The 19969-nt window shown below is 49.6% G+C and overlaps 1 protein-coding gene across 2 annotated transcripts in view; it reads right to left on the reverse strand.

Annotated features, from left to right (window-relative positions):
* Positions 1-11194, reverse strand: part of THAP12 (THAP domain containing 12) — a 78722-nt gene extending 67528 nt beyond the window's left edge. The window contains exons 1-2 of one of the 2 annotated variants that reach the window (XM_063951246.1): positions 10821-11194; positions 8792-8912 (exon numbers count right to left, since the gene is read on the reverse strand). In XM_063951246.1, the coding sequence (XP_063807316.1) occupies positions 8792-8912; positions 10821-10909 (210 nt within the window). In that variant the 5' untranslated portion in view covers positions 10910-11194. Of the gene's footprint in view, positions 1-8791; positions 8913-10820 lie in introns of those variants that run through there. The other variant, XM_063951248.1, reaches the window with a different exon arrangement.
* Between the last annotated feature and the right edge of the window lie 8775 nt (positions 11195-19969).

Here is a 19969-nt window from a genome sequence, read left to right on the forward strand (position 1 = left end):
GCTGAGAGCAATGGCGCATAGCTGCAGTGCTGTGCGCTACCTTGTTGAAGACAGGACGTCTTCTGCCGCCGATTTTCCGGACCTCTTCTGCCTTCTGGCTCTGTAAGGGGGCCGGCGGCGCGGCTCTGGGACCCATCCAAGCTGGGCCTGTGATCGTCCCTCTGGAGCTAATGTCCAGTAGCCTAAGAAGCCCAATCCACTCTGCACGCAGGTGAGTTCGCTTCTTCTCCCCTTAGTCCCTCGATGCAGTGAGCCTGTTGCCAGCAGGTCTCACTGAAAATACAAAACCTAAACTAAAACTTTCACTAAGAAGCTCAGGAGAGCCCCTAGTGTGCACCCTTCTCGTTCGGGCACAGAGATCTAACTGAGGCTTGGAGGAGGGTCATAGGGGGAGGAGCCAGTGCACACCAGATAGTCCTAAAGCTTTCTTTAGATGTGCCCAGTCTCCTGCGGAGCCGCTATTCCCCATGGTCCTTACGGAGTCCCCAGCATCCACTTAGGACGTTAGAGAAACTTAATTACATACATGCCGACACACACATACCTACCTATGTTCACACGCCGACTCGGTCCACAAAAAAAAAAAAAGAACCGCAGCTGACCGCGAGTAACCTCACCGCTGATCGCAAAGTTCCCACCATTGAAGATAACGGAGCGGCAGTGCAATGCGCCGTCTGACAGCTCAGACGCGCACAGCCAATCAGGAGAGTGCCACGACGTGGTGCTCCCTGATTGGCTGAAGGGACCATCTGTGACAGGAGTCACGGGGAGTCTCAGCAGTCGGGGAAAGGGGTCCCATGTGTAAACATGGGACCCCTTTCAGTACGTGGTCGGGGTTTTGCGTTTTTTTTTTTTTTTTTTTTTTGCCAAGTACGTGGATTACAAACAAGAAGAGGACAGATCTACACTGGATTTTGGTGAGTATAATTTTATTTTCAGGTACCCCGTGGATTCTACTTGGAGAAGTGGACCGAGTCGGCGTGTGAACATAGGCAAGTATGTGTGTGTCGGCATGTATGTATTAAAGTTTTACTTTCACGGTGTGCGTGTACTGTTTTTAATTTAGGTGTTTTTTTTGTAGTAGAACTACAGGTACCAGCGGGGCCCGTTTCCCCCCCGCATGCTGGTACTTGTGGTTCTCCAAGTACCAGCTTGCGGGGGAGGCTTGCTGGGACTTGTAGTTCTGCTACAAAAAAACAATATTCTTTCTTTGTGTCACTTGGCTATCAGCCTCCCATCAGCAGCCCATGGATTGGGGGGGTGGGGGGGCAGCCTAGGGCTTCACCACTGGCCCTTGGGTGGCTGGAGGGGGGTGGCTGGTTGGACCCCTTGATTTAAGGGGTCCCCACTCCTCCAGGGTACCCCGGCCAGGGGTGACTAGTTAGTGATTTAATGCCACGGCCGCAGGGACCGATATAAAAGTGTCCCCCGGCTGTGGCATTATCTCTCTGACTGGTGGAGCACGATGCTGGTGTTAAAAATATGGGGGACCCCTACGTTTTTTGTCCCCCATATTTTTGGCACCAGGACCGGACGCAGAGCCCGGTGCTGGTTGTGAAAATACGGGGGATCCCCTGTCATTTTCCCCCCCGTATTTTTACAACCAGGACCAGTCAAAGAGCCAGAGGCTGGTTATGCTTAGGAGGGGGGACCACACGCATTTTTTTTTCTTGATTTTAACCCATTCCCACCCCTTCCCACTGAAAAACATGCTCTGATCTCTCCATATTATTTTAGTCAGTTAAAAAAAAAATATATATTCTTTTAAAAAATATATAAATAATACTTGTGGCTCCTAATAGACAAACCAAGTACATAATCCCTTCTAATATAAATAGAAACGCTATTAGCAATAAAAAAAAAAAACTAAAAAAAACAAGTTTTTAAATTTTTTAATTAGATTCCGCCAGCAAAGTGAGGCGGAATGAAATTGACGAAATGACTGTCGAAAAGCACTGTTGTCGAATCGACATTCTGCAATTGAATATACTTTTGTCGAAAAGCCGCATGTTACCATTGCAGACATGTCGAATTTGACAACTGTCGAATTGCAAAAAGTCGAATTTGAAACTGCTGGGTTTTTTTTTGTCGAAAAGTACTGTATTGCGTTGTCGAATCATTTTTTTGTGTCGAAAATGCCCCGTTTTTCGAAATTTGCGGCAATTCGACCGCAATTGCATATACCCCTATATGTGAAAATCTTCCACAGCTTTCACAGTGAAGCTGCCAAATCTTACACAGTTTTTCACAAATTATTTTTGGGACTTTTTCATACTTTACAATCCACGTGGACTACAATTGGTAACGGTAACCTGTGCCGAGAGCAGCGCTAGCAGAGCAGATGGAGCTTTTTCATAGATTCTGCATATATTATAGAATTTTCTAGACATATTTGAAATAGAATGTAACAAAAAAAAACAACTTTTATTTGTACACAGGAAGGAAAATTTTAAACCCATCTCACAGTGTAAAATAGATTATAAAACTGAACAGAAAGGAGAGCTGGGGATTAGGGCTACTGGTGACAAACAAAACGAAACTGGGCAGCAACCTCTGTTGATTAAAATGATATGCAGCATGCCTACATTCTGTAATTGCAGTTCTATCTGCATTCGAAATGCCACGTTACAGTGTTTTCCATGATCAGCGTAAATCTACCAGAAGCTTCAAATACCCAGCGGATTAAGAAAACGGTGCATCAGAGATAAGGAACACTGGATGTCATCTTAAAATAGTAACCCCAAAATAAGAATTTACTTACCGATAATTCTATTTCTCGTAGTCCGTAGTGGATGCTGGGAACTCCGTAAGGACCATGGGGGATAGCGGCTCCGCAGGAGACTGGGCACAACTAAAGAAAGCTTTAGGACTACCTGGTGTGCACTGGCTCCTCCCCCCATGACCCTCCTCCAAGCCTCAGTTAGGATACTGTGCCCGGACGAGCGTACACAATAAGGAAGGATTTTGAATCCCGGGTAAGACTCATACCAGCCACACCAATCACACCGTACAACTTGTGATATGAAACCCAGTTAACATCATGATAATTGAGGAGCCTCTGAATAGATGGCTCACAACAATAACCAGTTTTAGTTAACAATAACTATGTACAAGTATTGCAGACAATCCGCACTTGGGATGGGCGCCCAGCATCCACTACGGACTACGAGAAATAGAATTATCGGTAAGTAAATTCTTATTTTCTCTGACGTCCTAGTGGATGCTGGGAACTCCGTAAGGACCATGGGGATTATACCAACGCTCCCAAACGGGCGGGAGAGTGCGGATGACTCTGCAGCACCGAATGAGAGAACTCCAGGTCCTCCTCAGCCAGGGTATCAAATTTGTAGAATTTTGCAAACGTGTTTGCCCCTGACCAAGTAACAGCTCGGCAAAGTTGTAAAGCCGAGACCCCTCGGGCAGCCGCCCAAGATGAGCCCACCTTCCTCGTGGGATGGGCTTTAACAGATTTAAGCTGCGGTAATCCCACCGCAGAATGCGCCAGCTGAATAGTGCTACACATCCAGCGCGCAATAGACTGCTTAGAAGCAGGAGCACCCAGCTTGTTGGGTGCATACAGGATAAACAGCGAGTCAGACTTTCTGACTCCAGCCGTCCTGGAAACGTAAATTTTCAGGGCCCTGACTACGTCCAGCAACTTGGAATCCTCCAAGTCCCTAGTAGCCGCAGGCACCACAATAGGTTGGTTCAAGTGAAAAACTGAGACCACCTTCAGGAGAAACTGAGGACGAGTCCTCAATTCTGCCCTATCCATATGGAAAATCAGATAAGGACTTTTACAAGACAAAGCCGCCAATTCTGAAACTCACCTGGCCGAAGCCAGGGCCAACAGCATGACCACTTTCCACGTGAGATATTTTAAATCCACAGTCTTAAGTGGTTCGAACCAATGTGATTTCAGGAATTCCAAAACCACATTGAGATCCCAAGGTGCCACTGGGCACAAAAGGAGGCTGAATATGCAGAACTCCTTTGACAAAAAGTCTGAACTACAGGCAGTGAAGCCCGTTCTTTCTGGAAGAAAATCGACAGAGCCGAAATCTGGACCTTGATGGACCCCAATTTGAGGCCCAACGTCGCTCCTGCTTGCAGGAATTGTAGGAATCGACCCAGCTGACATTCCTTCGTCGGGGCCTTCTTGGCCTCACACCACGCAACATATTTTCGCCCAATGCGGTGATAACGTTTTGCGGTGACATCCTTCCTGGCTTTGAGCAGGGTAGGGATGACTTCCTCCGGAATGCCCATTAGGATCCGGTGTTCAACCGCCATGCCGTCCAATGTAGCCGCGGTAAGTCTTGGAACAGACAGGATCCCTGCTGCAGCAGGTCTTGTCCGAGCGGCAGAGGCCAAGGGTCCTCTGCAAGCATCTCTTAAAGTTCCGGGTACCCAGCTCTTCGTGGCCAATCCGGAACCACGAGTATAGTTTCCACTCCTCGCTTTTATATGATTCTCAGTACCTTGGGAATGAGAGGCAGAGGAGGAAACACATAAACCGACTGGTACACCCACGGTGTCACTAGAGCGTCCCCAGCGATCGCCTGAGGGTCCCTTGACCTGGCGCAATATCTTTTCAACTTTTTGTTGAGGCGGGACGCCATCATGTCCACCCGCGGTCATATCCAACGGTTTTTCCGCATTTGGAAAACTTCTGGATGAAGTCCCCATTCTCCCGGGTGTAGGTCGCCCATCGGAGAATCCTTGTGGATTCTGCCATCGCCATCCTGCTTCTTGTGCCGCCCTGTTTGTTTACATGGGAGACCGCCGTGATGTTGTCTGATTGGATCAGTACCGGCTGGTTCTGAAGCAGGGGCCTTGCTTGACTTAGGGCATTGTAAAAAGCCCTTAGCTCCCGGATATTAATGTGAGGCGAAATTTCCTTGGAAATTTCTTCCCTGTGTGACTGCACCCCAGCCCCGAAGGCTGGCATCCGTGGTCACCAGGACCCCGTCCTGTATTCCGAATCTGCGGCCCTCTAGTAGATGAGCCCTCTGCAGCCACCACAGCAGCGACACCCTGTTTCTTGCTGACAGGGTTATTCGCTGTTGTATCTGTAGATGGGACCCGGACCTTTAGTCCCACAGGCCCCACTGGAACGTCCTTGCGTGGAACCTTCCGAATGGAATTATGCTTCGTACGAAGCTACCATTTTTCCCAGGACTCGTGTGCATTGATGTGCCGACACTTGTCCTGGTTTCAGGATGTCTCTGACTAGAGATGACAACTCCTCTGCTTTTTCCACTGGAAGAAACACTCTTTTCTGGTCTGTGTCCAGAATCATTCCCAGGAACAGAAGACGTGTCGTCGGGACCAGCTGTGACTTTGGAAAATTGAGAATCCAGCCGTGCTGTTGTAGCACTTCCCGAGAGAGTGCTACCCCTATTACCAACTGTTCTTTGGACCTCGCCTTTATCAGGAGATCGTCCAAATACGGGATAATAAAAACTTCCTTATTGCGAAGGAGTATCATTTCGATCATTACCTTGGTAAAGACCTTCGGAGCCGTGGGCAACTCCAACGGCAGCATCTGGAACTGATAGTGACAGTCCTGTACCACACATCTGAGGTACTCCTGGTGAGGAGGGTAAATGGGGACATGCAGGTACGCATCCTTGATGTCCAGGGAGATCCTGTAATCCCCCTCGTCCAGGCTCGTAATAACCGCCCTGAGCGATTCCATCTTGAACATGAATCTTTTCTGATATAAAAAATTCAAGCATTTTAATTTTAAGATGGGTCTCACCGAACCGTTCTGTTTCGGTACCACGACCATTGTGGTATAGTAACCCCTTCCTTGCTGAAAGAGGGGCACCTTGACAATCACTTGTTGTGATTATAGTGTTGAATAGTCACCAACACCGCCTCCCTGGCAGAGGGAGGTGCCGGTAAGGCACATTTTATGAAACGGCGGGGGGGCGAACATCTCGAACTCCAGCCTGTACCCCTGAGAAACTACCTGAAGGACCCAGGGATCCATGTGAGAGAGCCCACTGGGCGCTGAAATTTCTGAGACGGGCCCCCACCGTACCCGGGTCCGCCTAAGCAGCCCCAGCGTCATGCTGTGGGCTTACCGGACGCAGGGGAGGACTTCTGCTCTTGGGAACTAGCTGTTGCTTTTTCCTCTCGGCAGAAAGGATGAGCCTCTAGCCCTCTTGCTTTTCTGGGGCCGAAAGGACTGTACTTGATGATACGGTGCTTTCTATTGTTGTGGGGTAACCTGTGGCAAAAAAGTCGCTTTCCCAGCAGTAGCTGTGGAAACGAGGTCTGACAGACCATCCCCAAACAGTTTTACCTCCTTATAGGGCAAACTTCCATGTGCCGATTCGAGTCGGCATCGCCTGACCATTGCCGAGTCCATAACCCCCGTCTGGAGGCAATGGACCTAGCGCTTATTTTTGATGCCAGTCGGCAATTATCCCTCTGTGCATCACGCATGTATAAGACCACGTCTTTTATATGCTCTATTGTCAGCAAAATATTGTCCCTATCCATAGTTATTTTCCGACAGGGAATCTGACCATGCAGCGGGAGCACTGCACATCCATGCCGAAGCAACGGCTGGTCGCAATATAATGCCCTAGTGTGTGACTATATCTTATAGGGTAACCTCCTGCTTTCTATCAGCAGGTTCCTTCAGGATGGCCGTATCCGGAGACGGTAGTGCCACCTTTTCTGATAAGCGTGTAAACGCTGTATCTACCCTATGGGGTGTTTCATCGCGTGACCTATCCTCTGGCGGGAAAGGGTACGCTGCCAATAACCGTTTTGAAATTATCAATTTCTTATCGGGAGAAGACCACGCTTCCTCACACACCTCACTTAATTTCTCAGATGCAGGAAAAACTACTAATAGTTTTCTCTCACCAAACACAATACCCTTTTTATGTGGTATCTGGGGTATAATCATAAATGTGTAATACATTTTTCATTGCCTCAATCATGTAACGGGTGGACCTATTTTGAGGGTACACTAGTCTCATCGTCGTCGACACTGGAGTCGGCATCCGTGTCGACATCTGTGTCTGCTATGAGGTAGCGGGCGTTTTTAGAGCCCCCCATGACATTTGAGACGCTGGAACAGGCACAAGCTGAGTAGCCGGCTGTTCTGTGTCGTCGACCTTTTATGTAAGGAGTTGACACTTTCACGTAATCCTTCCATAAATTCAACCACACCGGTGTCGACCCCGCAGGGGGTGACAACATATTTACAGGCATTCGCTCCGCCTCCACCTCATTATCCTCCACATACATGTCGACACAGCCGTACCGGCACACAGCCCACACACAGGGAATGCTCTGATAGAGGACAGGACCCCACAAAGCCCTTTGGGGAGACAGAGGGAGAGTATGCCAGCACACACCAGGGCGCTGTATATCACAGGGATAGCACCTATAAAAAAGTGTTTTCCCTTATACAGGTTGAGTATCCCTTATCCAAAATGCTTGGGACCAGAGGTATTTTGGATATCGGATTTTTCCGTATTTTGGAATAATTGCATACCATAATGAGATATCATGGCAATGGGACCTAAATCTAAGCACAGAATGCATTTATGTTTTATATGCACCCTATACACACAGCCTGAAGGTAATTTTAGCCAATATTTTTTATAACTTTGTGCATTAAACAAAGTGTGTCTACATTCACACAATTCATTTATGTTTCATATACACCTTATACACACAGTCTGAAGGTCATTTAATACAATATTTTTAATAACTTTGTGTATTAAACAAAGTTTGTGTACATTGAGCCATCAGAAAACAAAAGTTTCACTATCTCACTCTCGCTCAAAAAAGTCCGTATTTCGGAATATTCCGTATTTCGGATATGGGATACTCAACCTGTAGCTGCATATATTGTATACTGCGCCTAATTTGTGCCCCCCCTCTCTTTTTTAACCCTTTCTGTAGTGTAGTTACTGCAGGGGAGAGCCAGGGAGCTTCCCTCCAACGGAGCTGTGAGGGAAAAATGGCGCCAGTGTGCTGAAGGAGATAGCTCCGCCCCTTTTTCGCGGACTTTTCTCCCGCATTTTTATGGATTCTGGCAGGGGTTAATGCACATCCATATAGCCCTGGGGGTTATATGTGATGTATTTTTGCCAGCCAAGGTGTTAATATTGCTGCTCAGGGCGCCCCCCCCCCAGCGCCCTGCACCCATCAGTGACCGCAGTGTGAGGTGTGCATGAGGAGCAATGGCGCACAGCTGCAGTGCTGTGCGCTACCTTGATGAAGACTGATGTCTTCTGCCGCCGATTTTCCGGACCTCTTCTTGCTTCTGGCTCTGTAAGGGGGCCGGCGGCGCGGCTCTGGGACCGGACTCCGAGGCTGGGCCTGTGTTCGATCCCTCTGGAGCTAATGGTGTCCAGTAGCCTAAGAAGCCCAAGCTGGCTGCAAGCAGGAAGGTTCGCTTCTTCTCCCCTTAGTCCCTCGATGCAGTGAGCCTGTTGCCAGTAGGTCTCACTGAAAATAAAAAACCTAAAACTAACTTTTTTCTAAGAAGCTCAGGAGAGCCCCCTAGATTGCACCCATCTCGGCCGGGCACAAAAATCTAACTGAGGCTTGGAGGAGGGTCATGGGGGGAGGAGCCAGTGCACACCAGGTAGTCCTAAAGCTTTCTTTAGTTGTGCCCAGTCTCCTGCGGAGCCGCTATCCCCCATGGTCCTTACGGAGTTCCCAGCATCCACTAGGACGTCAGAGAAAACTAATTATTCTTTAAGCTTCCAAAGGATGTGTATTATTAAACGTGTGACTTTTTCCTGGTACTTACACTTCTACAAATCATGGAATCCTCAAAGTGCTGGGCGCATAATCTGTAGTGCTTGTTGAGCTGATCAGGCGTCTTGTCCTCCAAATCAGATCTTCTACAGTTCTCAACCCACTTCTGACATCTACGGTGAGATGGGAGAGAGAGGAGTAAGTAAAATCCAGCATTAAGGAACAGAAGCTTAAATATGATCAATAACGCAATAAGGTACGGAGCTATCATCTAACCAAGAGTTTCCAAACTCTGCAATTACAGTCCAGGTTGTAAGGATATTCGTGCTTGAGCCCAGATGGTTAAATCAAATTGACTGAGGTACTAATTTATACCACTTTCACGTCTCAAACCCGGGTCTAACCCTTTCACACTGAACCCGGGTCACACATGTAAACATTATGGATGTCATTAAAAATGGTTCTCAAAGATGAGGCGTCAAAAGAAAACAAAAGGAGACACAGGAACAGCCAATCAGCGACTTTTATTGAGACTTTTTCACACTGCACATCAACCCACATACAACCCGTGTAAGCTTGCTTTAATTCCGGTTGAAATGTTGGTGCTTTCACACTGCACTTCCACAGGGCAATTACCAGAGTTATTTCGGCAACGTGAAAAGGTTTAAAGTTACCTGTGCTCACGTAAGGATAGCCTAAAAACTGGACTGTAACAGCAGAGTTTTGTGAAACTCTGATCTAACCCAAATATAAAAGATAGAACCTGCTAGTAGACACATGGGATAAAGTGGTGCTGGTGCTTTTAGTGTAAACGTGGTGTGTCTATGACCATCTACACCCTAGAGTACTTGTTATAACATGGAAACAATGTACCCTGAATACTACGGTAGGTGGTGATCTGCCCTGTCTGACCAACGCTGACTATACAAATGGAAACAATCTACTGGAGATTACTATAGCATGACGTTTGGCTGGCATACTGTTGTACTGAATATCCAGCTCATCACTTTATTACACACAACGCTACAGTATGTAGCACAAAGCCAACTGTGCCCCCGTCATGTCACTAGTTCATAGGCAATGTATAGGATGCAACAACAGAACCCTAGCTCCAATACCTGAACCCAAAAACCCAGGCCAACGGCAGAACCCCTACAACCAGCACCCAGACCAGTGGTGGGGGAGTGGCAGAACCCCAGCCCTACCACCCCCAGACAGCACCGGAACCCCATCCCTCGCGCCCCGGATAGCGACGGCACCCCAGCCCCCACACGACATGGACCTCGCCGGAACCCCAGCCCCCACGCGCCTCCAGACTGCGCCGGAACCCCATCTCAAGTGCCCTCGGACAGTGTCGGAACACCATCCCTCGTGCTCTGGATAGCGCTGGAACCCCAGCTCTAGCAACCCCAGAGAGCGCCGGTATCCCAGCTCCCGCTCTACCGGACAGCACCGACGCTCCCGCGCGGCCACAGACAGCGCCGGAACCCCAGCCCCCCCCCCGGACAACGCCGGAACCCCAGCCCCCCCCCCCCCCCCCCCCCCCGACAGCGCCGGAATTCCAGCCCCCCCCCCGACAGCGCCGGAACCCCAGCCCCCCCCCCCCCCCCCCCCCGGACAGCGCCGGAACCCCAGCCCCCCCCCCGGACAGCGCCGGAACCCCAGCGCCCCCCCCCCCCTTCCCCCCCGGAACCCCTGCCCCCTTCCCGGACAGCACCGGAACCCTAGCCCCCCCGGACAGCGCCGGAACCCCAGCCCCCCCCCCCCCCTCCGGACAGCGCCGGAACCCCAGCCCCCCCGGACAGCGCAGGAACCCCAACCTCCGCACCACAGACAGCGCCGAAACCCCAGCTCCCGCACTGCGCCGGAACCCCAGCCCCCCCCGGACAGCGCCGGAACCCCAGCCCCCCCCCCCGGACAGCGATGGAACCCCAAACCCCGCACCCCAGAACCTTATACCCGCACAGCAGCGGAACCCCAGTGCCACAGACAGTGGCAGAACCCCAGTTTCAGTGCCCGGGCCAATGGTGCAGCCCCTCCGTCAGAACCTGTCAGACAGACCCCGGGAAGCCCCCTCTTACCGGCTCGGGTCCCGGGGGAACCTGAAGAAGGCCAGATCAGACTGCGTGCTCTTCCGTGTGCAGTTCGGGGCTGCGCAAAAATTCGGCATTTTCGGTTATTACCGGTGTGACCCCAGCGGCCTCCACACCCGGGACGGGCGGGGGACACCGAGCACAGGGCGGGAGACAGAGAGGCCGCGGCAGCTCCACACTGCTGTGCGCGGCCTGGAGGAGTCACGCACACGTCCCAGCATACACCGCGCCGACGCTCTACCCTCGCCCGCCCGCTCTATGACCAGGCTCTGCCAGAGCAAGGACCGGAAGTGGGCGACCATAGACTTGCGTCGGCGGGGGCCAGAGCGGTATGGGCTGGGAGGATTCGTTCTTCTGCCATGGCTTGACCTGTGTGAGCGGCTCAACATAGCAGCCTGTGGGTCTCCCACTGTGGTTGAACTACAAATCCCAGCAGAAGAACCTCCAAGTGCAGAGTTATAGTCAAATTTCTTAATTTTTTTATCATCAGTATGATTGTCATTAATAAACCTCTAATAAGTAAATGAACTGTAACTTAAAGTTATTGATATTCCTGAATAATATCACTATTTGTTGATGTTCCATATAAAATTCTATGCTATAATGTAAAGCCATTTTATTTCAGGTGTATGCCGTACAAGGAATGGCCATTGATGATGAAATCATCGATGGTCGGTGAACAGGTGAAAACCGATAGTTTTACCATCAGTGGTTGTGGACAGAGCGGGTGGCAGGGGCAAAATGGCGGAAACAGGACCTCCGACACTGACTGCTGAAACCGTTGCCATACCTTCCACATAACCACTTGGGGCCTGATTCCGAGTCAAAAGCTGTGACGGGACATCGAAGAGCCGCTGAGCATGTGCCGGGCGTCGATGTGCCACTGTGCCAGCATTGAGTTGTGGGCGTATTGCCGAACTGGTTGCGTACACGGGAGCGAAACGCTCACATTCGGAGGCCATACACAGACTGCAAATCTGCGCCTAACATACGGCTGGTGTAATATGTTGATGGTGCGAGCAAGCGGCGGTATTACAACGTCCAAGTCTTTCCACAGATGGACACCTTGGTAATGGCTGATACTAGTACAGGTTGAGTATCCCATATCCAAATATTCCGAAATACGGACTTTTTTGAGCGAGAGTGAGATAGTGAAACCTTTGTTTTTTGATGGCTCAATGTACACAAACTTTGTTTAATACACAAAGTTATTAAAAATATTGTATTAAATGACATCCAGACTGTGTGTATAAGGTGTATATGAAACATAAATGAATTGTGTGAATGTAGACACACTTTGTTTAATGCACAAAGTTATAAAAAATATTGGCTAAAATGACCTTCAGGCTGTGTGTATAAGGTGTATATGTAACATAAATGCATTCTGTGCTTAGATTTAGCTCCCATCACCATGATATCTCATTATGGTATGCAATTATTCCAAAATACGGAAAAATCCGATATCCAAAATACCTCTGGTCCCAAGCATTTTGGATAAGGGATACTCAACCTGTATTCGCATATAGTCGCAGACTTGAATACAGAAAAAGATGCTCAAGCAGTGGCCGAAGTGTGCGACGTGTGCATCAGCCCAACCTTTGTGATAGCTGACCGTGTCATAAAAGTGCAGTATCTCACAGTGTAACTCTACCTGAGGAAACGGAGTTCATCTGCGAAACGCGTCAGCAGCACTAGAGTGAGAGTACAGGTTTCCTTTTTTGTCTTTTATGCTTTCTTTTTGTTTATAAAAGAACATCTTTGTGTTTTCTCTTGTATATTTTTTTTTTATACGCCTGCTATATTTGAACCAGTGATACTTTAGACTGTCTGTCATTACAAGGTTCCAGGATAAAGACTACAATTGTATGCTATTTGGGGATTCGTACCCACATTGCTGTCTTAATAAATATATTTTATCTAATTTATTGGATGGACATTCTATGATTTTAGCTCTTGATTGAGTTATTGGGTTTGTACCCTCGTTCCATTCCTCTGATATGCAGGTTATAATTTCTAACCCATGAGTTTGCATTACCTCCATCAGTCTAAGGGCCTGGTTCAGACCTGGACGCTAATACTGTTTTAGCACAGTGCAACTTCCAATTTATGCTAATGCTGTCTAACCGTAGATCCAGGGTTCATCGCCACTCTCCCAGACAGAGTTTGAGCGACCGCCATCAAACCTGGCCAGCATGTTGCCGCACCAAGTCACCCGAGCCTTCTTCTACTCTCGAGTCAGCTGATGGGGGGCACCCAGCATGCAGAAAACTTGCTCAGGCCAAGTTTTTTGTGGAGTATCAAGCGAGTGGATCCCGATGAGATGCCTAACTCCTCTAACTGGGCTGCGGTCACCCTGGCGTCCGCTTCAACTATGGCCCGCATGGCAGCAACATTGTCTTCGGTAATGGCGGACACAGTTGGACTGCAGCGTATCCCGCGCTGAAAATCTGCAAACCACTCAAACACAGTGGTACTTCCTATTGCAAATGCACCAAGGGAAAAACTAATGCAACTGTGCATGCACAGGATCAGCCATATGTTTTCTGACAGAGATGGCTAATGCAAACTGGTTGATTAGTTTATTGAAGGTCCACACTTTCTGTGAAAAGGGACCTCACGGAACGTATATGTTTTGGTGGGTCATGGGTGTGTAAGCGGACTCCTTTGTTTGATCGCAGCGTGCGGACAGAGATGGATGTCTGTTTCAACCGGATCTTGGAGGTAATTCCAAGTTGATCGCAGCAGGAATTTTGTTAGCAGTTGGGCAAAACCATGGCCCTCATTCCGAGTTGTTCGCTGGTTATTTTCTTCGCATCGCAGCGATTTTCCGCTAATTGCGCATGCGCAATGTTCGCACTGCGACTGCGCCAAGTAAATTTGCTAAGAAGTTTGGTATTTTACCCACGGCATTACAAGGTTTTTTCTTCGTTCTGGTGATCGTAGTGTGATTGACAGGAAGTGGGTGTTTCTGGGCGGAAACTGGCCGTTTTATGGGAGTGTGTGAAAAAACGCTGCCGTTTCTGGGAAAAACGTGGGAGTGGCTGAAGAAACGGGGGAGTGTCTGGGCGAACGCTGGGTGTGTTTGTGACGTCAAACCAGGAACGAAACTGACTGAACTGATCGCACTGGAAGAGTAAGTCTCGAGCTACTCAGAAACTGCACAGAAAAATCTTTTCGCAATATTGCGAATACTTCGTTCGCAATTCTGCTAAGCTAAGATACACTCCCAGAGGGCGGCGGCTTAGCGTGTGTACTGCTGCGAAAAGCGGCTAGCGAGCGAACAACTTGGAATGAGGGCCCATGTGCACTGCAGGGGAGGCAGATATAACATGTGCAGAGAGAGTTAGATTTGGGTGGGTTATTTTGTTTCTGTGCAGGGTAAATACTGGCTGCTTTATTTTTACACTGCAAATTAGATTGCAGATTGAACACACCACACCTAATCTAACTCTCTCTGCATATGTTATATCTGCCTCCCCTGCAGTGCACATGGTTTTTCCCAAATACTAAAAAAATTCCTGCTGCGATCAACTTGGAATTACCCCCCTTGTGCACCGAAAACATGGGTATAAGTACATGTAATGATGGCAGTTTCAGGCGTAAGAGTAGTGGGTGGGACAGGCTTTCACATGCGGCCGCACACATTTAAACTATACAAAGATGGATTCATGTAATAATGAAAACTGTTAAGCAGCTGCTGCATGGAGAAGCGGCCTCTGGCGGATCAGGCCCGAAGTAGCCATTCAATACCAGATTGGGATCAATATGTAACTGCATCCCACCAGATTGTTTTACATGATAACAACTGTCCTGATGGAGTGTTTGTGGAGCATGTGTCATTCTTCAGTCATATGTTACAGAGACGTTGGTGGGCTGGGTCATATGATAGGCCTACTGTGATGTGTACAGTATATTGTTTGGGATTTTTATTTCCATTGCAATTTCTCTTTTAGGGCTTGAGAGGTGGCTGCTGCTGCATCCGCTTGTGTGTCTGTTGCCGGAGTCGCAGCTGCGAGTATTTCTGCTGCGGGGTACACTGGGCTCCACAAGGATTAACATCGGGGTGTAGAGTAAGATCTTGATCCGAGGCACCAACAGGCTCAAAGCTTTGACCTTCTTCCCAAGATGCACAGCGCCGCCTCCTCTATAACCCCGCCTCCGTGCACAGGAGCTCAGTTTGTAAGTTGGTGCCATGCAGTAAGCAGGCAATCAACAGGAGGGCTGCTCCTGCAGCCCATTTTCTATGCTAAATTTCAGAAGAAAGAAGAAATATGAAGACTTCAAGGGCTGCAGCTTTACTGTATGTCAGCCAGACATCCCCTGCTGCAGCTCCATCACTCCCCCAGCAGCGCTGTATACTCCCGCGCCCTGGTTGCCGGGTAACTACAGCAGAGGCTCTGGTGTTCTTCTGGTCAGTCACACAAACTCGCCGCTGACCTCCGGGATCGCATGGACGCAGGTACAAGGGGAGGTAAGGGGTCTCTTTGGCCCGCTGCAATCGCGATCCGGCGCAGCCTTTGGAGGCGGGCCGCGCGCTCTGGCGTGGACACTGTAAAGGGCAGCCGCTCCACTAGCCATCGGGACACAGGGCACAGGTAGGAGGTTTTCTCTCTATAAAACCCCATTTTAATACAGCCCGCAGTGCCCGGTGGGAAGCCAGCAGGGGGATAAGGCCTAACCTGTAGCCCCTCCCCCAGACCCAGGGCGCCATTTGGGTAAATGTTCACGCCCTGGAGCTGCATATCTCTCCCTGTCGGCCGCCATCACACGGAGCTGCGCTGTTCCTGGGACTGCTGGGGCAAATTCTCCTCTGTAAAGCCGCCTGCTCGCCAGCGCTGTGCATTTTACAGGACACTTAAGTATTCTACCTGTCAAGGGACAGTGTTAGTTAAGAAAGAGTGCATACATTCAGGGTTGTGTGGTACAAACACCCTATGATATACATCCAGTATCTACTGTGTTTTGTTATATCTACTGTTTACATATATAGCTATACTGAGTATTACTTTGTATTGCTAGCCCAGTGCAGTTTTATGGTGTATCATTTCTGCATGGTACGCTTGTGACTATATATGTGTGTGTGCATGTAGCTGCTGCGTGGCTGCCATCTCGGGTATTTCACTCAGCGTGCTACTCCTATACTCTGTAACCTGAGGGGGCTAAGTGTGTCAGGTTTATTAACTGATACAGGTATTCCACAAGATATACTTGCTGTGTATTTTTCTTTGTGATTTATAGTCACCATATATCTTTTGGATTCCCGGTTTGTGCTGACAGTAAAGTCACACTACACTGGGAGTTCTCGCTAGGTATATCGCTGCTAAGATTGTACCAGGTTGCCTGATATTGTGCTTATTATTATGTCAGCTACACGAGGCAACGGAGCTGGGGCTTCTCCCACGTTGCGTGGTGGTGATGCTGCAGACACTTTTGAGGAAAATATGGCAGCAGAGAGTTCAGATTCAGGGGGATCTTTACGCCCCAGTGGGTCTGTAGCACCGGGGGCAACAAATGACCCACCTTGGGCTACCTTTTCCACGCTGTTAAATACGCTAGTAACTAAACTGACGCCCCCTGTGGGACCACCTGCGTTAATGCAGCAGTTTATGGTCCCTGCAGTCAATCCGCTGTGGGTGGATCAAATCTCAATTCAGTTACAGCACTTGAAGCGGTCACTGACTAAATCTAAATCTCACTCTCGCCCACCTAAGACGTCTTCTAAAAGGGCGGCTACTTCCTCACAATCCACTGCTATTCCGGACACATCCTCTGAGGAGGATGGTGCATATACTGACCCCACAGACACTGACTCAGTTGCTTCTGATGGGGATGGGAAGTCAATGGTGGATGTCCCTGATTTGATTGAGGCTATCAGGCTCATTCTTCAGGTCTCTGATGAACCTGAGCCTGCGCTGTCTCTAAAAATCCAGACAGATTTAAACGTAAGAGAGTGGTTAAACAAGTTTTACCTCATTCTCAACACCTGGCTGACATACGTCAGGAATCATGGGAAAATCCGGGAACAAAATTCACACTGCATAAGAGACTGTTGGCTCGTTATCCTCTCTCTGCGGAGCTATGTAAAAATTGGGAAACTCGTCCGCCTGTAGATTCTCATGTGGCACACATGGTAGTTTCCTCTGCTCTGCCAGTAACTACCGTCACCTCTCTGAAGGAACCGACGGATAGACGTGTGGAGGGTTGTTTAAAAGCGATTTACACCCTAACGGGGGCTGTGCATGGGCCAACCATTGCAGCAACTTGGGCTGCTGAAGCTGTTGAGGCATAGGCTCAGGAACTGCCTTCCCACGCATCTGAGCATGCTCGACAATGTCTCTCATATATTGCCACGGCTTCTCTGTACCTTAAGGAGGCGGCCTCCGATGCCGGGGTGCTGGCGGCAAGGCTGCTACTACGTCCGTCTTGGCCTGACGTATCCTTTGGTTGAGATCCTGGTCGGTGGATATGGATTCCAAGAAAACCCTGGAGGTGCATCCTTTCAAGGGAGACATTCTCTATAGAGAAAACCTCAATAAGATTGTGGCTGATCTGGCTACTGCTAAAACAGCTTGCCTACCTAGTACGGCTCCTTCCCTGCAGAAGGCTAAAAGTACTTTCCCTCTGCCCTTTCGTCCTCCAGGTAAAGCAAAAGGTCAGGCTTACCCAAAGCAAGCTCGTGCTTCCAGACCTGCCAAGCCCAGACCGAAGCGGGCCTGGGCTGCCCGTCAGCCTGCTTCCAAAACTGACAAGCCTGCCGCATGACGGGGCGGGCTTCCCTCTGGGGGATCCCAGGGTGGGGCGCTGACTTCTAGGTTTTGCCCAGGAATGGTTGAAGACCACTTCCGATGCCTGGGTAAGGGAAGTCGTCACTCGAGGTTACGCCGTACCCTTCAAGAATCGTCCCCCTCATCAATTTTGCCTGACAGATGTTCCTCTGGACCCGGCAAAGACAAACCCTCTACATTCGGTGGTACATTCCCTCCTGACCACAGGAGTGGTAGTACAGGTGCCTCTGACTCAGAGGCAAGGGGTACTATTCACCGCTGTTTCTAGTCCCGAAACCGAACAGGTCCTCGCGGACCATTCTCAATCTGATGTCCTTGAACAAGTATGTGCGGGTCTCCAAGTTTCGTATGGAAACTCTGCACTCTATTGTTCTGGCCTTGGAGCCTGGGGACTATATGGTCTCCCTGGACATACAGGATGCCTACCTACATATTCCTATTGCAGTGTCTCATCAACAGTACCTGAGGTTTGCGGTGGGCAACCTTCATTACAATTTTAGGCGTTACCTTTTGGTTTGACAACGGCTCCGCAAGTTTTCACCAAAGTAATGGCAGTAATGACGGCTGTCCTATGCCGTCAAGGGGTCAGAATCCTACCGTACTTGGACGATTTGTTGATCCTGGCAAATTCCCTAGAACTTCTCCTGTGTCATCTAGATCTGACGGTCTAGTTCATGAAAGCCCACGGGTAGCTAATCAACTGGAAGAAATCCTCCCTGGTTCCTGCTCGGATCATGGTGCACCTGGGAGCTTTGTTGGACACTCACAACCAGCGCTTGTTCTTGTCTCAGGAGAAAGTCCTGAAGCTTCAGGACAGGAATCGATGCTTCCTATCTCATCCGCAAGTGTCAATACATTCGGCAATGCAAGTCATAGGTCTCATGCTGTCGGCTTTCGACATGGTGGAGTATGCTCAATTCCATTCTTGCCCTCTGCAGAAGTTAATTCTGACCAAGTGGGACGGCCTGCCTCACCGGATCAGATCTCACATGATCTCCTTGTCTCCGGAGGTCCGCCTGTCACTGAGCTGGTGGCTTCAGGACCAACGATTGAGCAGGGGCCATCCCTTCTGGATATCCGACTGGGTCCTGCTGACGGCGGATGCCAGTCTGCGAGGTTGGGGCTCGGTGTTGGAACACCACTCTCCTCAGCGTCGGCGGACCAAGGAGGAGTCTCTACTCCCGATAAATATTCTGGAACTGTGGGCAGTGTTCACTGCTTTGACAATGGCCCAGCATCTAATACAGAACATACCTGTTCAAGTACAATCAGACAACGCCACCATGGTGGCGTACATCAATCATCAAGGCAGCACTCGAAGCTGCATGGCAATGAGGGAAGTATCACGGATTCTTCAGTGGGCGGAGCGCCATCTGCCGGCCATATCCGCAGTGTTCACTCCGGGGGTCCTAAACTAGGAAGTTGACTTTCTCAGTCGTCAGGACGTACACGCCGGAGAATGGAGCCTCCATTCAGAGATGTTTCAACTGCTCGTGAACAAGTGGGGCTTTCCAGATGTGGACCTGATGGCGTCTCGACACAATCACAAGGTTCCGGTCTTCGGAGCAAGGACAAGGGAACCTCAAGCAGCATCCGTGGTTGCTCTGTCAATCCCATGGAACTTTCGGCTGCCGTATGTGTTCCCTCCGGTGTCACTCCTGCCCAGAGTAATACGGAAGTTCAAGCAAGAAGGAGGAAACTTGCTTCTGGTCGCTCCAGCGTGGCCCAGGCGGCACTGGTTCTCCGATCTACAGGGCATCTCGTTGGATCGTCCCCTTCTACTTCCACAATGACCAGATCTCCTCGTTCAGGGCCCTTGTGTTTACCAGGACTTGGCCCGTCTGGCTTTGACGGCATGACTCTTGAAGCTTCTGTCCTGAGGGCCAAGGGTTTTTCTGAGGCGGTCGTTCAAACTATGTTGGAGGCCCGTAAGCCGGCTTCTGCTCGGATTTACCATAGGGTCTGGAATGCTTACTTTACTTAATATGCGTCTCACAATCATGACGTTTTCAAGTTTATCACGGCCAAACTGTTGGCCTTCCTGCAACAGGGCCTGGACTTAGGCCTTCGTCTGGCCTTCCTCAAGGTTCACATTTCTTTCTTGTCGGTTTGGTTTCAGAGAAAGATTGCTGCCCTACCTGATGTTCATACATTCGTGTTGTGGATTCAGCCTCCTTATATACAACCTGTGGCCTCTTGGGATCTGTCAGTGTTTCTGGTGGCCTTGTAAGAGTCTCCATTTGAACCTCTTGCCTCTGCTGACCTTAAGTGGCTTTCCCTTAAGGTGCTGTTTTTGCTGGCTATTGCTTCAGCTAGAAGGGTCTCGGACTTGGGTGCCTTATCCTGTACGTC

This window comes from Pseudophryne corroboree, chromosome 2 (assembly GCF_028390025.1).
Source record: "Pseudophryne corroboree isolate aPseCor3 chromosome 2, aPseCor3.hap2, whole genome shotgun sequence".
Lineage (NCBI taxonomy): Eukaryota > Metazoa > Chordata > Amphibia > Anura > Myobatrachidae > Pseudophryne > Pseudophryne corroboree.